We start from the raw sequence: 25,075 nt of genomic DNA on the forward strand, positions 1-25,075 counted from the left end.
AATGATAAAATATTAAATTAGAAGAAATTGAAGCCTTTTCGAAAATGTAAAACTTCCCTTCAAGAAGAACTTTAAGCGTTTTCGAAGAATGAAACTATTTCTAAAACTCGATTTTGAAATGATAAATATAATTTTGGGCACAACGCTAATCAATTTTGAAATAATAAAACCTTGGTTTAGACGAATCTTAAGCCAGTTTCGAAAAGGTACAAATACTTTTTACCAAGAACTTTAGCCGCATTAAAAAAAAATGAAATTTTATCTTGGAACGAATTTGAATCAATTTTGAAATGAGAAATGTCAATTTAGGAACGACGTCAATCAATTAAGAAATGATAAAACCTTGATTTAGAAGGAACTTTAGCCGATTTCGAAAAGGTAAGACTTCCCTTCACGAAGAACTTTAAGCGTTTTCGATCAATTTTGAAATGATAAAATTTTGATTGAGAAGGAACTTTAGCCAATTTCGAAAAGTAAAATTTCCTTTTAAGAACTTTAACCGTTTAATAAAAATGAAACTTTTTCTAGAACAGTTTTGAGGAGATTTTGAGAACCAAATCAATTTAATCAATTTTGAAAAAATGTGTGCCATGTTTAGATAGTTTAACCAGTTTAACTCGGTTTTGCCTGGCTTAACCAGTTTTAAACCAATTTTGACCGATTTTGAAGTGAAACATATTGATTTAGAATCAACTCTAATTAGTTTCGAAATGATAAAACACTGAGCATCCAAACGATCATTTATGTAAATGTGTGAACCAATTTCGTCACCTGGATCAGCAATTCTCGTAACTTACTCATCACCTGGATCAGGAATTTTTGTACAGGTTGTGAGTAAAGTTTTATATCTTTAGAGGAATTCCTGAAATGGGTGATGATACATTTCCGATAATTCCTGGATCAAGCCACGATTTTCGAAGATGTCAGGAGTTCGAATATTTTAAATTTCTTCAAAAATGATTTCATTTTGCAATGAAAGAACTTAGAATTTGGTAAAATAAATTTATTATCAATTGGATGCATTTAACGATCATGAAAGATCACAAATTAATTGTGTCCTTTTTCGAAGATTGTGAATTCCGACTTTTCTTTAGTTTTCACAGGAAGTAAATTCATTTATTGATTGTGAGAAAAAAAGAGGGTGCGATTAACCTTTTTCCTCGTAACTTTAACACTTTTTAGGTGTAAAAATATATCAACATTTTTTAATGTTAATTTTACACTTCTTTAAGGGTAAAATTAACATCAAAAAGGATAACTTTAACCACTAATATACCTAAAAAGGGTAATATTTACACAGATTTCGGATCAATACTGCAGGGTAAAATAAACATTTCCGGAATGTTATTTTAACTTTTTCGGATTTCTCACTTTGTAATTTCATGACCTTTTCGATCAATTTTAGTGATCGTAATGATCTTTGTATAACAATTTAACAAGCTTCTCTGCACATCCTAGTTTCTTCCGTAATATTATTGCAAATGACCATCACTTGCAAGAGGAATAATTTTTCCACTGGAAGATCATTTTAGAAAAGCAGATCATTCAGGTGATCAACGATCTCTTAAAGAGAGATCATCTTTTTTTTTAGAGTGATTTTATGTCAGTTCAAGAAAGCATGTAGCATCTCAATGAGACTCTACCCATTTCTAAAACTTTTATTATAAATTCAGTTGCAATAAAAGTGTACGAGATCAAGAGAGGATCGGTTTGAGATCTTCTGTAGCAGTGTGAAATTTTTAAAAGATATTCTACCTTTGGTGGACTCTTTTCGGTGATCACCCACTGGATCGAGATCCTTGCTGCTGACCAAGTTCCCAGTTCGCCTTTTTCGAGCATAAGTATGCACGGGAACGATGAGTCTGGGCCGTGGAATACTGAAAGGATCGTCCTGGGACTGTTCCTGTGGCTTCTGGGTCTCTTCAATGAGAGGAGGACTCCTTCTGAGTGGTAGGAGGGGTCTGGATCTCCTGCCTCCGAGGGAGATTGTGTTGAATTTGGAGGAACTGGAGGAGAATGATGAAGATTCACTTTCACTCTTTGAGGATTTTCCCTTGGCAGTTGGATTGCTCAGAGTACGTTCGATTGTCTTGGGAATGGGATTGATCCTCACACTTTTAGCCCGGATTATGCCTAGGAAACCCTTTTTGGTGGGTTTCTCTTCGGGTTTCTCCTCCTTGGCGGTGGTTTTTCCTCTGCCCGTGAAGTCAATGACCTCGTAGTCATGGTAGGTATCACAATTGACCTTGGGCTGTTCTGAAATCTTGGGAACGGCTTTCTTCTGACGCCTCCGGAAGATATCTTTGATATCCAGAGTTCCGCAGAAGGGAAGATGCTGGGTTGGAGCACAAACTGTTGGGGATCTCTTAAGCTTCTCATTGCGTTTGGTGTTCATGTAGATACTTTCCCCGCTGTCCTGGGAGTCTCTGTCCTCGCTGGTTGCATGTCCGGACGAGCCATCACTGCCAGAAAAATGCCTAATGATAGGTCTGGGTTGTTCCAGGACTTCCTCCCATTCTGGATATTTTTTATTCTTCCTCCGTAGAGTCGATGGACGATACCCATTGAGTTCCCGGATAGTCCTCGTGATGTTGGCATCTTTGGCCTCGCGAGCTTTTATCTGCTCCAGGGTCATCTGATACTTGCCCAACGATGAGATTCCATCGGTACATTCCGGAGGCTGGCAGCGATTAACCTTGCGGATGGTCTCTTGCGTGTGCAGCCAATTTGCCTCATACAGAGCCCCCATGGCATTACTCCTCTCCAGCGACAGACTCACATCCACTGCCTTTCCCGGATAGGCCCGAATCTTCCCATCGCGGCCACTCTTGAAATTCCCCTCCACAATCACCATCTTTCACTGTTCCTCAACACAGATCATCATCTAAGAAATCACCAGTGAATAATCATCCACAAGATTATACAACTCTTTCTTTTTTTTTCTTCCTCCTCCAGCAAATTCCCGCCCAAGACAAAAAAAAACAGCCAACATAATTTCTTATTACGGTTCTATGTCTAAATTTATCTCTCGAATAGAAATCGATGCCCCGATTCATGAGAGATGCTCAGTTATTCCGAGCGTCAGCAGAATAATCTCCTTGTTTACTTGACATATGGAAGATCATGGGTTTTGGAAAATGGGAAAATACAAAGAACATCATGTTATCGCGGGGCTTTCTTTCGTCAATTGCGAAATAATGTGGAATTTTTATTTGCTCCAAATCTTCCTGCATTTTGTATCAATAATACGAAGTCTATTCGTGGCATTCTATTGAGGGGTGTATCATATTGGTATATATTGTACAACACTTATCAAAGATGACCTGAATAAGTTTCTAAAAGCAAAAGTTTAGTCAAATTTTGTTTGTAATTGACTCATGGTTTGACGAAAAGTTCCAAAAATTCAACATAAATTTCAAAAAATGTTTTAGTACAGAATTAGTACTAAAACAGGAAAGAGTTTTTCTTAAATATTTCGAATGGAAGGTCTTAAGAAAAGCAGCAGGTTTGATAATCTTCAATTATCATCAAATTTCAATGGTTTAGAATCAAAAATCTGGATTTTAGTACATAAATTGTACTAAAAAATTAATCTCGGGCCAGCAAGTATGCTGTCTGTTGTAGTAGTTACAATAAAACTCCCAAATAACGAAATAAGTTTGAGAAAGATTAGCTTTTTTAATAAATTACGAGGCATTGAATTGAATATTAAGTTTCTAAAAGCAAAAGCTTAGTCAGATTTTGTTTATAATTGATTTCGATCCTTTGAAAAGTATCAAAAGCTTTTTGAATTACATGTTTTAGACAAGATTTCATTAATTAATCTACTTAAGCTTGATTTTATGCGTTCAAAACACCTTCATTTACTATTTAAAAGGCAGTAAATCTAAACCTAACCTCAAAAACCGCCTATTTGAAGGTTATAAATTTATATAACACCAATTTGGGTAACTAAGAGACCAATAAATGCATTTGATAAGTTTTTTTCTTAAAAATAAAATGAAATGCACACTCAGAAACTTTAAATGATACACTAGTTTTAAGAAACTTGTAAATCTGAGAAATCTTAACCTCAAAATCCACTTTTAAAGATAGAACTATTTAAACGTCCTATTAAATCGAGATTAAACGTGTTAGAAATCACTATAAGAGGAAACCAAATCGTTTTATTTTTCACGAAATAGTCAAAATAGCTGAAATGAAGGTCCTTTAGGGGAAAGTGGGGCACCTTTGATAGTGGTACACCTTTGAAATTGGGATTTTCCACCTACATTTAAGTGAAACTGAGCCATATCTTAATGTAATTTAGTTTCTTAACCTGTTTGTGCAGCTAAATTATATCATGATAAGGCTCAATTTTCTTTAAAAATAGGTAAAAAAAAATCCCAATTTCAAAGGTGCACCATTTCCCCCTAAAAGAAAATTTTTGGAGTTTTTCATCTAAACGTTGCGATCTTTCTTAGGTTGGATCAAAATCAGGTTAACATTTAAGAAAACAATCTAAAAATAAATATTTTAAAGAAAAAAAAGCTGAAGATTTGACGCCTATCACTCTAATGGGTTATAAATTATTTTTATCAGAATATTTTTACAAGATTCAAGTTATAGGTTATGTTTCTAGGGGTAACATAACCTAAAATGAGTTTGAAATATTCAAAAAGACAAAAATTAAATTATAAATACAGACTTTAAATGAGAACTTTGATCTCTCGGCAAGGTATATTTTATGTTTAAAGGAGGTTGGGGCAGTTTCACGAACGCATTATTTCCGAAAATACATATTTTTGGGATAATCAATGATCATCTAGGCATAGTGCTATATATTTTTAGATAGCCAATATCCCAGAGGAATTTATTTAATTTATTTGAGTATGGGCCTTTCTCTTATGGGTATTATTATTCTCTATGGGTATTCAAATCTGTAGAAATTTTTCGTTTAAAACATAACCACAAAGTAGTATAATTCCTCAAATTTTTAGGAATTGAAATGTTGCAAATTGAAGGGGGAATTTATTTAATTCTCACTGAAATGAATATACGGAGAATTATCCTATTTATTTGAATGTAATTTCTGTTTAGTTTGATTGATATTTTGACAAAAAGATTTTACAAATTAACAAGAAAAGTTTGTCAAAAAGAAGTTCTTCTATATGGGGAAGTTTTGTCAAATTAGCGACCAATGGGGTTGCCGTGCTAAAAGTTTGTCAAAAGGATGTTTTTCATTACAAAATCTGAAGAAAAGTTCTGTCAACTGAACAGCATTATTTTGGCAAAACTTTAACAATATATATTTTTCGACTTAGCAAAATTCTTTTCAGAGGTTATAGGTTAGGGTGTAACCTCGAAATTAGTTCTCAAACCCATTTTTTAAGGGCACTGACTGTATTTTGTAAAGCTAGAAGGATGTTTTTTATTACAAAATATCAGAGAAAGATTTGTCATATTAGTAAAGAATATCATTTTGGCAAAATTTTAAGAATATCCATTTAGGTTGGGTTCTAACCTCAAAATTAGTTCTCAAACCCAATTCTAAAGGGAACAGACTATAGTTTTTAAAGTCAATAAGATGTTTTTTATTACAAAATGTCAGAAAATTATTTATTACATTGGAATATAACATCCTCTTGACAAAATTTGAACGAGATCCATTTAGATTGGGCTCTAACCTCAAAATTAGTTGTCAAACGCATTTTTAAAGGGCACATATTGTATTTTTTTTAAGTCAAAAGAATTGTTTGTCATCACAAAATGTTAGAAACAGATTTGACATTTTGTTAATAAACATCCTTTTGTCAAAATTTTAACAAGATTTCTTTAGGTTAGGTTATAGCCTCAAAATTAGTTCTCAAACTCATTTTTGAAGGGCACAGACTGTAGTTTTTAAAGTAAAAAGAATGTTTTTCATTACAATATGTCTGAAAAAGATTTATCAAATTGGAATATAACATCCTCTTGACAAAATTTGAACGAGATCCATTTGGCTTAGGTTCTAACCTCAAAATTAATTCTCAAATTCTTTTCTAAAGGGCACAGACTGTATTTTTAAAGTCAAATGATGTTTTTCATTACAAAATTTGAGAAAAAGTTTTTTCAAATTGGTAAACAATTTCTTTGTGACAAAATTTTAAGAATATCCATTTAGATTAGGTTCTAACCTCAAAATTAGTTCTCAAACTCATTTCTAAAGGGCACAGATTCTTTTCAAGTCAAAAAGAGTTTTCTCGTGCAAAATGTGAGAAGAAGATTTGTCAAATTGAGAAGTAACATCCTTTTGACAAAAAATTCACAAAATCTATTTGTCTGCTTAATCAAACTCTTTCCAGAGGTTCGAAGTTAGGTTCTAACCTCAAAAATAGTTCTCAAATTTATTTTTAAAGGCTTAGATTGTATTTTTTTTAAAGTCGAAAGAATCTTTTTCATTACAAAGTTTGGGAAAAGTTTTTTACATTGCTAAAAAATATCCTTTTGACAAAATTTTGGCAAGATCCATTTGTCCACTTGACAAAACCTTTTTCAAAGATTATAGGTTAGGTTCTAACCTCAAAATTAGTTCTGAAATTAATTTCTAAAGGACACAGACTAGATTGTTGTGCGAAACCATGGAAGTTATTAAATGTATCTGAAATGCGGCCGCCGGCGACTTAATACAATCGACCTCACTTTCAAAAATTAATCCTACTTTATAAATCGTATTCCTTAAGCCAATTTTTTCTGATCATATGATTTAAATCTTTAAGAATCTGAGAAAAAACACCACATAATTGTTGTTCTCAGACATTTCTGACCATTTTCAAGACCTTTCCATTCACACTACTCGTGCGTTTTTGCATTTGCATGTCTACTTTCCATTTTCACGTTCAATCCCGCAATCTTATCATGCAGTTCGACAATTAAGTTTTTACTTTCGAAATTTTTGCAGCACTGCTGCACCTGCTTCTGTGTACAGCCCAAAATGATCCTCATGGATAAATTGATCTTAATTGCGGAGCCCCTTTTGCAGTTCCCAACTCCCTCTTTTGCGATCGTGAGTCAGAGAATGGGGCAAGAGTGTCTTGAAAGGAGGTACAAAAACCGGCTCTTTGGTCATGTCTAGAGCATAGCACTAAAAGCCAAAGAGAAACATGCAAATGCTTCACAGTGTGACGCAATTGCCTCGAATCCGCTTCCCGGAGGAATTGAAAATTCTTGCTCGTGGGGTCATCAATTCAAACCCATCTACCCATTTAAATCGTCCAACTAACTGAGATTTTCTCGAGTCGGCTTTTTTCTTTTGCATAATTCTCCTTCCCATTTGATTTCCGAGTGAAATTGGGACACAACAGCGGATTTTTCCATATCGTTTGAAAAGTATTTTTTTTTTGCATCAAATGTTGTGCAAAGCACCACTCAATGGATTGTCAACTCTCCAAGTCAAATGCACTAAGTGTGTGCTAAATGTGATCACCTTCTATTGAGAGTGATTTCTCAGGTGTGTAATTTGCACACAGGCACAATTTTAATGAGACACGGAAAGTCTACATAAAAAAAAGTCTTATGTTGATTTCTTCATTTATACAGTGTATGATATTAAATTGAGAAAAGGGAAGGTCATTCGGGTGTCTTTTTTCTTTATTTTACTTAATGTTTGTTGTGTGCAAAAATGCGAGCTTTTTAGCTGCGTTCGTGATACATGAAAACAAAAAAAAATTATTAAAATCCAAACAGAGGGGAAGATATTTGCGAAAGAGACACTCCTTAAGAAGAACCGCGATGATGTAAAAGAATTGGATGGAGAATTTTAGTTACTGCAATTTCCCGTCTTGCAGACAAAAAAACACCCATATAGGCAGACTTTTGTGTATTGAACATTGTGCAAAAGCCCGGAAAGCTTTCGAGTGAAGAACAAATATCTCGGTAGACTTGAAGACCCCATTAAGTCCTAAACAAAGAGATAGTTCAACCGTTGAGCATCTCAGAGATCATCATCTTTCGCCTTTGTAATTTCCTCATAGTTTAACGAAAAACCCCGAGACTAAACATACCATTAATAGCTTCAAAAATGAATTTAGTACAGAATTAGTACTAAAGTGGAAAAGAGTTCATATTGTGTATTTGCAATGGAAGGGTCTTGAAAAAGGCAAGAAGTAACATAATCTTTAATTGCTATCCAATTTCAGTTACTTTGAATAAAAAATCTGCATTTTAGTACATAATTTGTCCTAAAAAATTATATTCAGGCCATCAAGTGTGCAGTTTGCTATACTAGTTGCAATTAAAGTCTCAAATTATGCATCAATCATAATGCCTTATGCATGTAATCAGAAGTATTATATTTTAGTACAGGATTTTAATAATTGACGTAAAGACGTGTACTGTCCTTACGTTTATTCCACATTATTTCTTCGATTTAAGAAAATTTCACAGAAATGCCACAAATAACTATAATTTTAACTTATTATCAAATTACGGTATCATCATTTTAAAATTTCATATTTTAATTGTTATCCAATTTCAGTTATTTAGAATCAAAAATCTGCATTTTAGTACATAATTTGTACTAAAAAAAATTTCCAGACCATTAAGTGTACAGTTTGCTATAGTAGTTGCAATTGAAGTCTCAAATTATGCATCAATCATAATGCATAATGCATGTAGTCAGAAGCATTATATTTTAGTACAGGATTCTAATAATTGACGTAACAGACGTGTACTGTGCTTACATTAGTTCCACATTATTTCATCGATTTAAGAAAATTTCGCAGAAATGCCACACATAACTTTATTATTAACTCATTATCAAATTACGATATCCTCATTTTGAAATTTTATATTTTAGAACCTGAATTGTACTAATATTAATACAAATGCTGACATGTCTTTTTAATTTCTGGACAATTTGAAGATCAAGCAAATGTCACAACACCTTATAAGAATTCATTTATAACTAAATTATGACACATATCATTTTAGTACACGGGTTCTAATAACAGACGTAACGGACCTATTCCAAACCTTGTTCTATATTATTTCTTAGATTTAGAAAAACCTCACATAAATGCCACAAATAGCTATAACTTTTCAGGAATAAAATAATTCTTTTTAATTTTTGAAGTTGAATTATAAGTTAAAATAATGCAGCGGGTCTTTTAGTACAAACGCTGTACTGAAATCTACAAATTCAATTTACACATGTCTAGTTCTAGTTTCAAGTTTTTAATTGGGTCAAATCCAACAAATTTTTAAGAAATCCCTATGCCAGTATGGTGATTTTGACTTTTAGTACAGATAACCTAAAACTAAATTTCTGCTCGGTTTTAAATTTTAATAATTCTTACAGGATTTTAATTCAATGAGCGGAATTGATAAAATTATTTCAGCTTCTAAAGAGCAAAAAAAGAAGTCAAAAGTCTATTTTGGAGTCCGAAATAGAAGAGTGTACTAAAATGTTGGACCTTGTTTTAAAATAATTTGCAAAAATCTTATTTTCCTCTAATAAGGAAGTATTGAAGGTGGACTTGTAGCCTCAGTTCAGCATTTTCTTTAATGCAAAGTTCAAGTGAAAATAATACACGTTTTTTTTAGTACACAATAATTTCAAGCATAATTTACATGTTTTTCTGCATCCAGATCGTCAATTTGTACAATATTTGACAAGAATAGCTAACCTCTTCATTCTAGTTTCTTCAGATCACTAAATTTGCCGCCAATTTTTTTTAGTACACATAACCTTTAAACATTTCCAGTTCCTGTGCAAATATTTAGGTGAGCAAAAAAGCTTGAAATAACCACGCTCGGATCATTAATAAAACATGGTTGTGACATTTCCTTGTCTTCGGCCGAGCTAACAATTCTGCAATAAAGCAAAACTCTGTGCCTTGAGAGTGACTTTAAAAAGAATCTCAACACCTGAGTGTGAATGTTGGAGCAAATAATTCCACACCCATTAATTTTTCTTCAATACAGAACATCAAACTAAATGGGATTCGTGCAGAGATCGACATGAAAATTCACCATGTTAAATAGTTAGAGAAAAGGTTCATTGAATTTTGCAATAATTATCCCTTGGGCGCGTTGTTTTGGGCTAAAAGATCTTGGGTGCTGAATTTGTCTGGGAGGAAAAATTTCCTGTTCTTTTGGCTCCATTTGCCTTCTGCAGCTAAATCCAAAAGGCACCCAGAGCCAAATGGAAAGGTCACATTAGGCACTCACTTCACGTAACTTTGTTGAGGTTGAACAAAAGTAACATACAAAACTTGCTCAAAAAAGTCTTGCGCGATCTTTTTTTTTTTTTGTTCCACTCGTGATTTTATTTCAATATTATATCTTGCTGGTAAGTTGAATTAAATCACTTTCACGTACAATTTACACTCTTTTTCTTGCTTTTTTTTTTAATGTTTTATTTTTTGTTAAATGTCTTGCCTATCTTCGATTTTTTTTTTAGCCAAGACAAGAGTATTAAATTTCTGTGACACAATTTTCCCCATGGATGATCTTTGATGAACTGACTTTGCTGATCCTCAAGTGATCTTGGCTTCTTTTTCTCATGATCTCTTACACTCCCTCTCGTGTCAATAAACCAATCGAGAAATCACCAAGAAAAATATTTAAAATCTCAAGGAAATTTCATTGTTCACTCGCGCCATCAATTGTCCCACAAAACAGCCCGATATCGAAGCTCTTTGGGAAGAGCACCGTGATCACTGAAGCTCCGGCAGCGACTGATCGCAAGTACTAGTTCATAAAGCTTGGACACCTTGTGCCTCCATATTCAACATTTGCACATTTTTACCCACAGTCTTGTGTGTATTTTTCATCGTACAATTTTCATGTGTAGCAAACTGGAAACGAAATCGCATCTTACGACTTTCGTCTCTGTATTTGCCACTGACAAGCATCACCGGGGGGTCAGCAGCTGACTACTTTCCTCAGAAGATTGTCTTTTTTACATAAGTAACATTACTGTTAATTAATTAACATTTGGTTGTTGGTGGAACAACAATTGGACCGATTAGCGAGTTCCAATTGACCGTTGATTTCAATCTAAGTAGAAAAACACTGTAAGCTTTTTAGTACGTGTACTAAAAACATTAGCTTTAATCGTACTGTAAATTTAGTTGTTGGTGAAATAACAATTAGACCGATTAGTGAGTTCCAATTGACCGTTGATTCGAAATGAAGTAGAAAAACACAGCAAATTTTTTAGAACATGCACTAAAAACATCTAGCTTTAATCATGCTGCGAATTGGCTTGTTAGTGGAACAACAATTGGACCGATTAGTGAGTTCCAATTGACCGTTGATTTGAATATAAGTAGAAAAACACAGCAAGCTTTTTAGTACATGTACTAAAAACGACAGAAAAACAACGCAGAAAAAACGCAGAAAAACACTGTAAGTTTTTTAGTGCATGTACTAAAAATGACTAGCCTTGATGGTACCATAGCTGTGGGTGATTTTGCGCTCCGGATGTGACTCTAGCATTGCTTATCGCAAGCTTTGCTTTAATCCTGTGACTCAAAGATAGTTCAGTGATCACAAAGCGGCACTGAATGGGTCAAGTGGTAGGGCACTCGCTCTATGATGCAAGTTTCCTGGGTTCGAATCCCCTTTAGGTCACCAGGAATTCTTCTGGCGTTAAATGTGTTCGAATTGCATCCAGTGACCTTCACGTGACATGGGACTGATAATCTCATCCCGTATAAGAAAAAAATAATAATGGATGCTCAGAACTTCCCTTGCCGGAAGGCCTAAGTTCCTCTACGGAATGTTGCCACGATTATTATTATTTATTTTATCTAAGGATGAGAGTAGGCTGATCTAGTTTGTCTTATAAAATATGTAGCAAACTTCTATTTAATCAGAGTTGATTTTATACGCAAAAACGATTTTTATACACAAGAACTACTTCAATCGCTGGTACAGTTAACCCCTGTCTCCCCTAGTACTTTAAGCTTTTTTAAGGCTTTATTTATTATTTTTTCATTTCAATCCATTTCTCCTCAGTTAATACTTGATTGCGGCTACCGCCAACTTACCATGACTGATCTCATCAGGTAAACGGCAAAAGCCCTGAATCATAGATCGTATATGTCAACAATTTGTAGCATTTATTTATCGCATTTATTTATTAGCATTTGTATTTATCGATTGATCTCGATGTGAAAGAAAAATTTGTTTATTTTAAGGATGACCTTTCACTTAAAACATAAGAAACTTTTGTAAATTTAGGAGAAGATCATACTTTTGAAAACATTTAAAGAAACCGCATTACAAATCTTAATATTTGAAGTATTTCTTTCTTGATTAACTATTACTGAAGAAAACCTTTAAATTGGAATCACAAGATTTTATATTCAACATTTACAATGAGAGAGCTTTTAGTACATGTACTAAAATCTATCTGAGCCCCCACGAGCTAATAGAGAATCTCTGATTTTTCTTACTAAATTTCTCAGTTAAATAAAACCACTTATATTTCTTGGATCCTGCCTTATTTATCCCCTATTCCGTCAAATTCATAAAATAAAAATTTTAGTACACATAACTTAAGATACAAAATTACGATGCAGGTGATATGAGTAAAATCAGCTTAAAGTTTTGTTTGTACTAAAATGATTTGTAGCATTTCACAAAGAGATATTTTGATAACAAAATAAAAAGAACTTACGTAGGGGGAAGTGGGGCCCCTTTGAAAGTGGGGCACCTTTGAAAGTGGAATTTTTCACCTATTTTTAAATAAAATTAAGCCTTATCGTGATATAATTTAGCTGCATATTGAGAATCCAAAATATATCCCGATAAGGCTCAATTTTATTTAAAAATATGTGAAAAATCCCAATTTCAAAGGTGCCTCACTTCCCCCTATTTGTATCAAAATGTTGTCAAGACACAAAACTTTCTTCCGGTTTGGCAGAATATTTTCGTACAAATGCATATTAGAAGACATTTTAGGTATTTAGATATTTATTTAAGTAATTATTTGTAAATTTTAAATGCAAATCATCTTTTCAGAAAAAGTGAAAAATCTATGATAAAATCTTAAAAAAAATAAGACCAATTTTAGTACAAATAATACTCACGCAGTTGTACTAAATCTTTTATTTACATTTAGAACTAGTGTCTTTTATAAATTATTACCTTTTTTAAATTATAATTTACCTCGTTTAGGGACCAAAGTAACATGCATCTTAAGACGAGCTTTAGTACAAATGACTTTATGTATTCCAAGCGTAGTGTAAGCTTCATATTATATTTTAACTCTGTTTCTTTACGAGTAATTTTTCTCATAATACGTCATCTGCTTTCTTCAATTTCATTAAGCCGTTTTTAGTATATGTGAAATACAAAATAAATTTATCATTACGTCACTTTTAGTACTAATTTTTCTACATTTGTTTTTTTTTAATATCGATTGAGTAATAATTTCTGAATGCGGTGATGTCACAAACTTAGAATACCTAGTTCTAAAAATTTCAGATCTTGTACTAAAAATTTCCCTCCCTGTCTAGACTGTGTAGGTGCTATTTTGCACTTATCAAGTGACATTTTTCAGTAATTTTCTAATATATTATGATAAATTCTCCCAATCAATCAGCATAATTGATGCAATTGTTAGAAAGAACAGTCAGAAGTCCTCCACCTGCCGCAACATTAAAAAAAAGGTCTTTCCAGCCTTCCCAATGAGACTTGGAGGGAATGATCAGCAACAAAAAAAAAGTTCAGTGGGTGGATGATGGAGAGATTGTAGTTCTTTGGTGTGTCTCTTTGTTTCATACACAACAATTTTCATTATAATAGCATGAGCTAATATCGCATACAATGTCTTTCTTCTCCACAAACACCGACTTCATGCGATTTTGTGGTACAAGAAAATTTATTATTATTATTCCAGCATATCTCTCTCTTGTGTCTCTTTTTCGAAGGCATTGGCGTTGTATAAGAATAAGAAAATTTGCCGGGGCAAATCGACAATATAACCAATGTTTCACTCGCAAATTTATTGCAAGATAATTTTAGCTATGTGAATATTAGATGAATAATTGTCTTGTGGTGCTTGCCACATCGTCTGCATTTGGAGGGAAAATGTAGGTGAGAGGTATACGGTATTTATTGAATAGTATCACCCGCTATAGTGACAACTAAACACACCAAAAATTAAATGCCAAGCAATGCCATTTACTTGATAAGATAGCGATTTCCCATTCACATTTCCAATATACACAACACTTTTTGTCTGTCTCTACCAGCCTTTGAATGCACTTCTATTCTGCGATTCAATATCAGGTGATATTGTTACCAACCTTACTACAATTGGAATCGTAATAATACTTTATGTCATCAGAATGGGCTAAAACTTTGCCAGAGTTTTGTAGAATATTCGATATCGAATTTTCGATATTTGATCTTTCGATTTTAGCGACCCTAGTGGAGCTTGTACGAAGTTGTAATTTTCATCAAAACTAATCAAATTCTGACAACTAGAACGTGAGTAAACCTGCAAAAAAAACTTTTCGATCGTTTTCTCCGGAGGTTGGTCACCAACGCTAAGACGGCGGTGGATACTTGTGGCTTCATTTACCTTTCCCACGCTACCACACTATGCTTTCAAGAGATTTGTGTCTCAAAAATAAATTAAATTAAATAAAAATTAAGAGAACAAATATATTCAATCAGTGAAAATTCGAAATTTACTTCGAATTTTTCGAACATTTTAGTCAATTTTTCATTTACATTTTAGTCGAGACACTTCCGGAGAAATGGCATTTTGGTCTGTCAGCATATGAATAGGTGTTCAGTAGGGGAATTCTGTACAAGCCTGCCAACCCAAGCAGCAATTTTTTCTCAGTCTTATAGAATTCCCTAAGTAAGGCACTATAGAACCAAAAACCTATTTATTTACTTATAACGCACTTGCTTCCATCACTGAGATTACTATAAGTAAAGTGGCACACTCTTAAGGATCTTAAGAGCTGCTATAGGAATTTCAACAGAAAATTTTCACTTTAAGACTTTTAAAAGTGCACTAAAAGACTTGTCTAATACTTGGTTCTATAAGGCAGCTATTTTGATTTTTGGGAATGTCGTACGGCAAATTGTCGTAGTAAAAATTCTGGAGCAGGACAATATTAAAAGACCGGATTTACTAGCCCACGCTAATCGATCCTCCACCACTTCTGGAAGATCTTCGGGTTCGATCTCAAGGCGTTCTAAGGCAAAATCCTGAATTTGATTCAGTCACCTTGTCCTAAGTCTGCCCTGAGGTCTAGGTTTTCTCACAATGGGTCACAATTCACAATAGCTCTTCTGGGGAATCTTTTTCATCCAGGCGGACATTTCGTCCTTATACGAAAATTCCGTTGAACCATTCCTTAACCCTTTAACGACGAGACAGTTTTCGCGGACCGAAAATCAGCAATAAATATGAAACCGATAAACAAAATCAGTAACAGGTCTTATCTCTAACCTTAGAAAATCCAAAAGAGTCTGATTCGGTGTATTTTTACCTCTATGAGCGATAGGGACAAAAATAGCCTAAAAATTTAAGTAATTTTTCTGACAATACCAATGAACGATAATTTTCACTCTAATGAAAAATATGTTTGAGTATTGTAGTTCCTTTTTCCAAAACGGTTTTGCTTAACCCTATAAGGACGATTGGGTCACCGGTAACCCAGAAATAGAATTTTTCCTTCAACTTTCTCAACCTATGTTTTGGTCTAAAAAGTCAGAAAAAGTGATTTTTTCAGACCCTCATTTTTTGACCTTCACGTCCTTAAAGGGTTAAAAAAATGAAAGTATAAAAAATATTTAAAATTAATTTTCATTATGAGAATTTAAAAATTCGTCATTTTTGAGCATAAAAATTTACTATTATAACAAATACCTGGTGACTTGCAAAAAATATCCTAAATTCATTCAACCTTATACCTTGCAAAAACGTACAAAAATAAAGAAAAAATAACTCAGTAGGTAACTCATAAGGTAGTCAGTAAAAAAATGATTTTCTTTATAGGACACCGGTGTTGCAATCGTCCTTAAAGGGTTAATAACGTTTTTTTCAAGATCAAAGATTAAATAGGCTCTAGAGAGCGTATTTCTGAACCAAATGGCATCATGCTCGTTGGAAAGGTCTTGGAATTTCCGATGTAACTGAACTGGTTTCAATTACTTCTGAAACGGTAATAAACGGGTTATGAATCGCTAAGTTTTTTTTATTCAAATTATATTTTTATTCAATTATATTACTCCTCAGGTGTATTTTAGGAAGTTTTGAGTTATTTTTAAATCGGTCAAATCGCATGTGAACCGGTCAAATCGCATGTGTGAGGTAGGGGAAAGTATTATCCTTTCGAAAGTTCATGCCTTCGAATAAAATGCATTTTCTTTTGGTCTTTCTTTTGGTTCTTTTGGTTCTTTTGGTGCGTAGGTTTCTTTCTTAAAGAAACCTACGCATAATTATCACGTAATTATCAATAACAATTGATGGGGATCTCAGTGGCACAATAGGAAAGACCGTTGGGTCTTGGGCGGATGAAATCTCTGACTCGACTCGATTTGCAAAGTTCTGAGTTCGAGTCCCGCCCGGTGCAAGCAACTGAATATTTAGAAAAAGACATTTTCGCTGTGATATATTGTACTAAAAAACGCACCGCCTCTGCCCAAACACTCCGGGGGCACGGAATCCACATTGTGGGGAAGGCACTCCTGGGTGGTCTACAATGGACTTAGTACATTATTCCATCATGGGATATACGACTTTGCACCATGATTACATTGTAAAAAATATATCCCGATACGATTAATAATAATAATAATTGATAAGCTAACTAATAATTAATAGAAATGTGCCAGTCCCTTGGGAAAAATAAAAGAAAATTCATATTATTCGAAGGCATGAACGTTCGAAAGTAGAGCACTTTCCCCTAGACCAGGCGAACGTTTCGTCCAAACATACCTATTACCGGAAAATTCGCTATTTTGAATTATTGAAGGTAAAGGTGAATCATTTTGGAGGGTTCATTTTTCAACCGATTTGGTTGAATTTGGATTTTTTGGATAGGTATTGAAATTTCGAACCTGGCCGCATCGGTCTTCATCGGTAATGAATCGGTTATGTACCGACTTTTTTTTGTTTTTTAGATGCTTTTGTGAGTTATGAATGATTTGATCTCTAGTAGACCAGTAAAATGGGTTTCAGGCCTAAGGTTTTGCCATATGGCTTAACTGCTATAATTTCCTATCAATCACGATTTTTTGGGAAAATTTCTCAAAGGTTCTCAAAAAGTAATAAAATTGCTCGTTATTCAGGATTTTGAGACCTTTGGGAACTGGGTTTATTCTCTAGTCTGAAGACCGCATAAGTATCAAAAGATCACGCAAAAAACTAATTCCCGTAGAGCTCTATTTCGTGATTTTAATCAAAATTAGCTCAAATTAAGAATCTCATCCTCCACAAGTTTATCTAGACTCCCTCGTTGACTTTTCTATTACCTTTTTTTGAGGCTACGAGATAGACAATGATCAAGAAGCACTTGTATATACCATGAGATTAATTCTCTGAAGGAGAAATGATCGTGAGTTTATGGTTACTACTTTATTTGATCATCTTTATTGATTTTTCCCGCCATTCTCTTCGTTTCAATCGTGATAGATTACTGGGTAAGTTAAAATAATTCAATATTTTCACCCTTTTTCTCTCTTACCATCAAATTACCATAATTGAGAAATCTAAGATTGAAAATAACAAAATTGCTCATTGTGCATAAACCAACAAAAAAAAATTAGAATGGATTTCTAACGCAAAAATCATCTCCTTGACTTTCATCTCTTCCAAAAAAAATCTCTTACCCATTTATTTCTCGTCTCTCCTGGGTAAAGTTAGAAAAAAACGGACCATTGAATAACATTTCGTGATGGGTTAATAAAGAACTGTCGCTCAAGATGATTAAAAAAATAAATCTTTCGTAGTTTGTCGTCAATAAGTTGGTCTCGTGAGGTCAAGAAAAAAACCCATCCAGAAAAATAAAGCTTCTTTTGATAAATTAGCAGATACTTGGCATATCGATTGTATATATTGATAATAATAAAACGACTATGCCGGAGAAAAAAATCTATTTAAATAGCTGATTTTATTGTATCTGGCTTTTCCAGTCACAAGCGTGCACTTTATCAATTTTTTTTTATTATTAACAATACAACTTCAAAAGCTTTTCTTAGCTTGAGAAATATAGGAATTTCTTATGTAATCCTTTCATTTGATATTAATCATCATTTATTTGCTATTGTAATAGAGTTAATAAATTGATGAGTAGAATAAAAATCTAACTGAGAGAATAAGTTACTGTTAAATATTAATTAAATTATGAAGGTAGAGAATTAAGGGAAGGCTTTCAGGCTTCGAACACATTCTGGCTTCGAATACTGATCTACCAATGGCAATATTTTAAAAGCTAGCTATAAGTTACACATTAATTTATTTTAGGTCAGATTGAGTAAAGGAATAATGGAAAAATATGAAGTGTTCGAAGCCAGCCAGAATTTGTACGAAGCTTCAAAGCCTTCCTCTACTGAGCTATTTTTGCCATTTTGTGCATTGTTCAGTATACAAATTTTGTTCGGTTTACAATGTTTAGTACGAAATATATAGTAAGAAAAGGAATACAGTCTGTGCGAACCTTCAAAGACTTCCCCTACTAAGTTTTATCACTTTATACAAAAATTTTATTGCAAAATATTCATCAAATATTGGACGTCAAATTTGCCAAGGAAATCTCTTCGCAAAACATCAAACAATTCAAAAATCTGTGATATTATTGATGGATTTCTATCAGACAAACTTTCGGCATCAGTCCAAAAGTTTGCTCAATTAACAGTCACTTGTTCTGGAATTTGCTGTGAAAACAGTATAAGAGTCAGCAATGAAAGAACCTTCGGTATCTTATTTAAATTAACAATGCCGAAAGTTGCAAAATATTTGAGAACCACAATTAGACTGAAGGAGGCCAATGATTTAGTAACACAATTTAAGAAGTAAATAACAGAGGATTATAAAAAAAGATTGTTAAAATGAGTCGATTTTATTGATAATCTGATCAAGTTGATGAATCAAATAAAGCCAAGTATTTTCTGGTTAGTAATACTTTTTTTTGAAAATAAAGGATCCTTTAAAAATCTAAAGGTCAGTAAAGTATTTTTTATCAAATGTGATTGATTGATATTAACAATGTAATATGCAATTAATATGTAATTAACAATTATTTATTAACAATGTATAGATTCTTCGGGATCCCTGCGAGCTTTTCAAAAATTTTATGAGTTCTCAGGTTTCTAAAAAATTGTATGGGTCCCTAGGTTCCCCGGGTTCCATGAAGAACGTATGGTTCCGAAAAAATGTACAGGTTCTCCGGTGTCCTTGAAATATTTGATTCCCCAAGTGTTCAGTGGGTTTTCCGAAGAATTGTATGGGTACCCATCAGGTTTCTCGTGGGTTCCCTGAAAAATTATAGAGTTCCCGGGATTTTATGAACAGTGCATGAATGCTTTGGGTTCTCCGTAACCTCCTCGACAATTGAATGCGTACCCAGGTTCTCCAGGTACTCGGAAAAATGTGTGGATTACTCGGATACCCATTGGATTTTTAAAAGAATACTTAGGTCCCTGGCTTCCCTAAAAATGTCTGGGTTCCGCGTAAGCTCCCCGAAAAATTGCAAGGGACCCTAGGTTGCCCGGGTTCCAAAAAACCTATGAGTTCCTGTCGATTTCCAGAAATAATGTACAGGTTTTCCGGAGTCCCTGAAATATTTAATTTCCCAAGTGTCCTTTGGGTTTTCCGATAAATTGCATGGGTGGGTGTGGGTACCCATCAAGTTTTTCCGTGAGTTCCCCGACTTTCATGAGAGCTCCTCGAAAAATTGTATAAGTTCCCAGGTTTCCCAAAAAATTGTATGGGTTCCCAGGTTCCCCGGGTTCTATGAAAAACGTATGAGTTCCTGACGGTTTCCGGCATTTCCGGAAAAAAATGTACGGGTTCTCCGGAGTTCCTGAAATATTAGACTATCGAAGTTTCCTGTAGGTTTCCCGAAGAATTCCGAAACCCATGAACAGGGTATGGATTCCTCGGGATCCCCGAGAGCTCTTCTAAATTTTAAGGATTTCCAGGTTCCCCGGATTACTTGAAAAACCTGTGGATTCCTCGGATTCCCGAAAGGTTTTTTAAAACAATACAAAGGTCCTCGATGCTCCGAGAAAATCTGAGGGTTCCTCGTGAGGTCCTTGAAAAATTGTATGGGTCCCCAGGTTCCCCAGGTTCCTTGAAAAACATATGCGTTCCTGAATGTTTCCGAAAAGAATGTATAGGTCCTCCGGAATTCCTGAAATATTTTACTTTTCAAGTTTCCCATGAGATTTTCGAAAAATTGTATGGGTACCTATCAGGTCTACCCGTGGGTTCCCCGAAAAACTGTTGAATGCTCCGACTTCCGTGTCCTTCGGGATCTCTGTAACCCCTTGAAAATTTTATGGGTTTGCAGGTTTTTCGGGTTCCCTGAATAATGTGTGGATCCCTCGGATTCCCAAACGGTTTTTTTTTTTAAAGAATACATGGGTCCCCGATTTTCCTTTAAAAAAATCTGAAGGCTTCAGATTCCCTGTGAACTTTTGGTAAAATTTATATAGGTCCCTAGGTCTTCATGGGAGGTATCCTCATGGGTTCTCCGTAGGTTCTCTGCGTTCTTTGGGTTCTCTGGGTTTCCTGGGTTCCCAGGGTTCCCTGGGTTCCTTGGCTTCCCTGGTTTTCCTGGTTTCCTTGGGTTCCTTGGCTTCCCTGGGTTCCCTAGGTTCCTTGGGTTCCCTGGGTTGCCTAGGTTCCCTGGGTTCCTTGGGTTTCCTGGGTTCCTTGGGTTCCCTGGGTTCCTTAGGTTTCCTGGGTTCTCTAGGTGCACTGGGTTCCTTGGGTTCTTTGACTTCCCTGGGTTCCCTGGCTTCACTGGGTTCCTTGGGTTCCCTGGGTTCCTTGGGTTCCTTGGCTTTCCTGTGTTCCCTGGTTTCCTTGGGTTCCCTGGGTTCCTTGGGTTCCTTGGCTTCCCTGGGTTCCCTAGGTGCCTTGGGTTCCTTAGGTTTCCTGGGTTCTCTAGGTGCCCTGGGTTCCCTAGGTTCCCTGGCTTCCCTGTAGGTTTCCAAGCCAGATTGAGTAGTGTTCCCAGAAATGAATCACCCTCTGTTTGATATCAAGCAACTTGATCTTCTCGCAATGCAAAACCTTTTCGGAAATTTTCTGTGGACCTAAAGAGGATTCGAATCAGGTACACTTGTATCAAAGAGCGAGCATTCTACCGATTATACCAATTGATCAATATCAACAAGGTTCTTATTGATCTAAAACAAGCTCGTTATCTATTTTTCTTTCCAGACTTCTCAGTCCTGCAACAAAGATGTATCCAGCAGATCTTTGATCCTGTCTTTAATATATTTTTTTTAATAACTTTAAAGGCACTCTTAAGCGTCCAATGCTCCAAAGAATCCAATCAAATAAAATACTGTGAATATTGAGTGAATTTCCAGACTAAACCCAACAGTACAAAAGATCCAATTAAGCCAATTGAGTCATGGAAAAAACATGTGTTAAATAAACACTTGAAAAAAAGCTCTTTTTTCCCGCGAAAGCCATTTGATTGGATTCTACAACAATCTCTTGGTCAATGACACAAATATTCTCTCACATTCTGTATATTCCGTTTAAGTTTAAGTATCTTTTTTTTGGGAAAGTGAACGTCATTTGTGAATCAAAAAGATCACAGATGCGAGAAAAAAATACAAGAAGTCATAAAAGAATGCAAATTTGTGGAGTTACATCATGAACAAGCCATATTCCATGGACACCTCTTTTTTACAGCGAATCACCGGGTTATTGGACATTCTGGTTATTTTTTGGCTTTGAATTGATGGATGGGAAGTGAATTAAAGCGGAAAGTTGAGAAAGTATCGTTGTTGTTTGGTTTTCTTTGGACGGAAAGCATGGGCATAAAAGGAAAATTTCGCGGGTCGTGCAATGAGTGATTGTTGTTTTTTATTGTCTTCTGGGCAGAAGAGAATTGCACAAGTGATTGCAAATCACTCTCACCTGTCCTATAAAATATCCAACTGTATTCATGATCATTTTGTTCAAAAGCACCAAATTGATTTCCCTGCCAAATATCTTGCCATTTGATGGTGGACTTTCAAGTGGAATCCTGGGAAGAAATATTGCACTTCAAGTTTTGTGTCTCTTTGAAGGTGCATTTGAGAAATTTTATTGGTGAAAATTTGTCTTAAGCAATTTTACCTCGTAGTGCATCATCAAATGAGGAACGCACAACTTTCGCACAAAACTCGGAATGTGCACGCCATATGAAGTGAAAAACCTGAAAACACGCTTTCCCTCCACCATTTTTTCCAAATGCTGACCATATTGGTGAAAAATGCAAATTTCATTTTCATCTCCAATGTCGCTTTTTAAATTACAAAAAAGCCTCTCACTCTCACCCGTTCAATCGGTTTCTGCTGATCTTCCAACTTAAAACCTGGGAGAGTGTCACAAGGAGTGAGAATTGGCTGAAAGATTGCACCTTTTCTGTGTCACGAAAACATGTTTTTCACCCAGGCACAAATCAAATTCAAACGGAAGGAAAGTGAAATTATCGAGGGGTCACCACAATACTCGTTTCCACCTTTAAATTACCATTCAATTAATTTGGAAAGTATTTGTTGTGCCCTTAAGATAAGTTTGACTAATAAATCGATAGAGAAAGATATTAGTTCTGGAAACTCGTTTTCAAATCATTTTATTAAAATGTTAGGCTAAATTTGGCCTAGCCTAAAGATACATTCAGCCAATTAGAAAAGCTGATTGATAGGCCTAAAGATATTGTGGCATTGATATTTAGTGTTTTGTAGCATTGATTTTAAGACATCGTATTATTCATTTTCATAGTGTTGTGGGATTACGTAACAACGTCGTGGGATTGGTTCCCAGAAAGTTGTGGTATTGGATTCTGAATATTTAAGGATTGCTGATTAGTGATTTCTAGAAAATCGTGGTATTGGCATTGTGGGATTGATTTACGAAACGCCATTGTAGAATTGATTTCTAGGAAGTTGTGGTATTACAGAATGTAGTGGGATTGCATCCTAGAAAATTCTGGTATTGGGTTTTGAATATTGTAGGACTGCTAACTTTTTGCGTGTCATTGAATTGATTTTAGAACATTGTGGGATTCGCGTTACTACGTTGTGGGACTGATTTTTTTTTTTAGAAAATCGTGGTATTGAGTTTAGGGCATTGTGGGATTGATTTTAAAAATGCCATAGTAGAATTGATTTCTAGGAAGTTGTGGTATTACTGAATGTAATACCATTGCATTCTAGAAAATTCTGGTATTGAGTTTTGAATATTGTAGGACTACTGCTTTTTGTGTATCATTGAATTAATTTTAGAATATTGTGCGATGTACGTTACAACATTGTGAGATTTATTTTTCTTTTTAGAAAATCGTGGTATTGAGTTTATGACATTGTGGGATTGATTTAAAAAATTCCATTGTAGAATTGATTTCTAGAAAGTTGAGATATTACTGAATATTGTGCCATTACATCCTAGAAAATTCTGGTATTGGGTTTTCAATATTGTAGGACTGCTACTTATTGCGTATCATTGAATTGATTTTAGAACATTGTGGGATTTATGTTACGACATCGTAGGACTGATTTTTCTTTTTAGAAAATCGTGGTAATGAGTTTAGAATGATGTGGGATTTCATTTCCTTGTTTTGTAGCATTAGTTTTAGGACATTTTCGAATTGTTTTACGTAACGCCATTATGGGGTTGATTTCTAGAAAATTGTGGTATTGGGTACTGAATATTTTTGAATTGAGACATTGTCCGACTCATTCCTAAAAAAATGTAATATTGATTTTAGAACATTGTTGATTGGTTTTTAGCATATTGTGGGATTTATTTAATGCCATTGTGGGATTGAATTCTAAAAAATGATGGTATTGAATATTGTATAATTCAATTTAAATTTAGAAGATTGTAAAATTTCTATTTAATACCTCATTGTATTGATTTTCATCGTATTGCTGAATTTATTTAAATACATTGTGGGATTCATTGCTAGAAAACTGTGGTATTGACTTTTGAATATTGTGGAGTCGCTGTTTAATGTATTCCTGGATTAATTTCAGGGCTATGTAGAATAAATTTTTAGTTTATTGTGGGATTCACTAAACGACATTGTGGGATTGATTTTTAGAAAACTGTGGTATTGGGCTCTGAATATTGTGGGATTATCTTAACTACAATGTGGGATTAATTTCTAGACAAATTATAGTATTGTGGGATTCATTTTTAGCGCATTGTGAGATTTATTTAATGACATTGTGGGCCTCATACTTAGATATTGTATTGAATTTAGAATATTAAAGTAATGCTGTGTTTAGCGTATCGTTTCAATAATTTTACATACAATTTTACAATACATTTTACTTAACGACATTCTGGGATTAATTTTTAGAAAATTAATTATGGGATTGAGTTTAGAACATTGTGGGATTAGTTTTTGGTATTATGGGATTGATTTTTAGAAAATTGTGGTATTGAGTTTGGTGGGATAGTGCGGGATTCCTATATAGTGTATTGTCGAATTGATTTTAGCACAATTTGGGATTGATTTTAAGCTAATTGTACGACTGACATAAAGACATCGTGGTATGGGTTTCTAGAATTCTAGAAATTTGTGGTATTGGGTTTTGAATATTGTGGGATTGCTATTTAGTATATCATTGAATTAATTTTAAAACATTATGGGATTGCTATTTAGTGGGATTTATTTTTCGTATTGTGGGATTTACATAATAAAATTGTGGGATTGATAATTTAAAAAAAATTGTATTGAGTTTAGGATATTGTAGGATTGCTGTTTAATGTATTGTAGCACTGATTTTAGGATAATGTGAGATGGATTTTAAGCTAACTATGGGATTAACGTAATTATAATGTGGTATTGGATTTATAGGAAATTGTTGAATTGGATTTCATCGTATTATCGGTTTTATGTAAAAA

At 34.3% G+C, this 25,075-nt stretch overlaps 1 protein-coding gene across 7 annotated transcripts in view; it reads right to left on the reverse strand.

Annotated features, from left to right (window-relative positions):
- LOC129806093 (cGMP-dependent protein kinase, isozyme 2 forms cD4/T1/T3A/T3B) overlaps positions 1-25,075 on the reverse strand; it is a 214,912-nt gene that overhangs the window by 49,998 nt on the left and 139,839 nt on the right. Inside the window, exons 1-2 of one of the 7 annotated variants that reach the window (XM_055854435.1) lie at positions 10,189-12,043; positions 1,756-2,884 (exon numbers count right to left, since the gene is read on the reverse strand). The exons of 5 other annotated variants lie outside the window; for them this stretch is intronic. In XM_055854435.1, coding sequence (XP_055710410.1) covers positions 1,756-2,854 — 1,099 coding nt within the window. In that variant the 5' untranslated portion in view covers positions 2,855-2,884; positions 10,189-12,043. Of the gene's footprint in view, positions 1-1,755; positions 5,378-10,188; positions 12,044-25,075 lie in introns of those variants that run through there. One more of the 7 variants, XM_055854436.1, reaches the window with a different exon arrangement.

This window comes from Phlebotomus papatasi, chromosome 3 (assembly GCF_024763615.1).
Source record: "Phlebotomus papatasi isolate M1 chromosome 3, Ppap_2.1, whole genome shotgun sequence".
Taxonomy (NCBI): Eukaryota; Metazoa; Arthropoda; class Insecta; order Diptera; family Psychodidae; genus Phlebotomus; species Phlebotomus papatasi.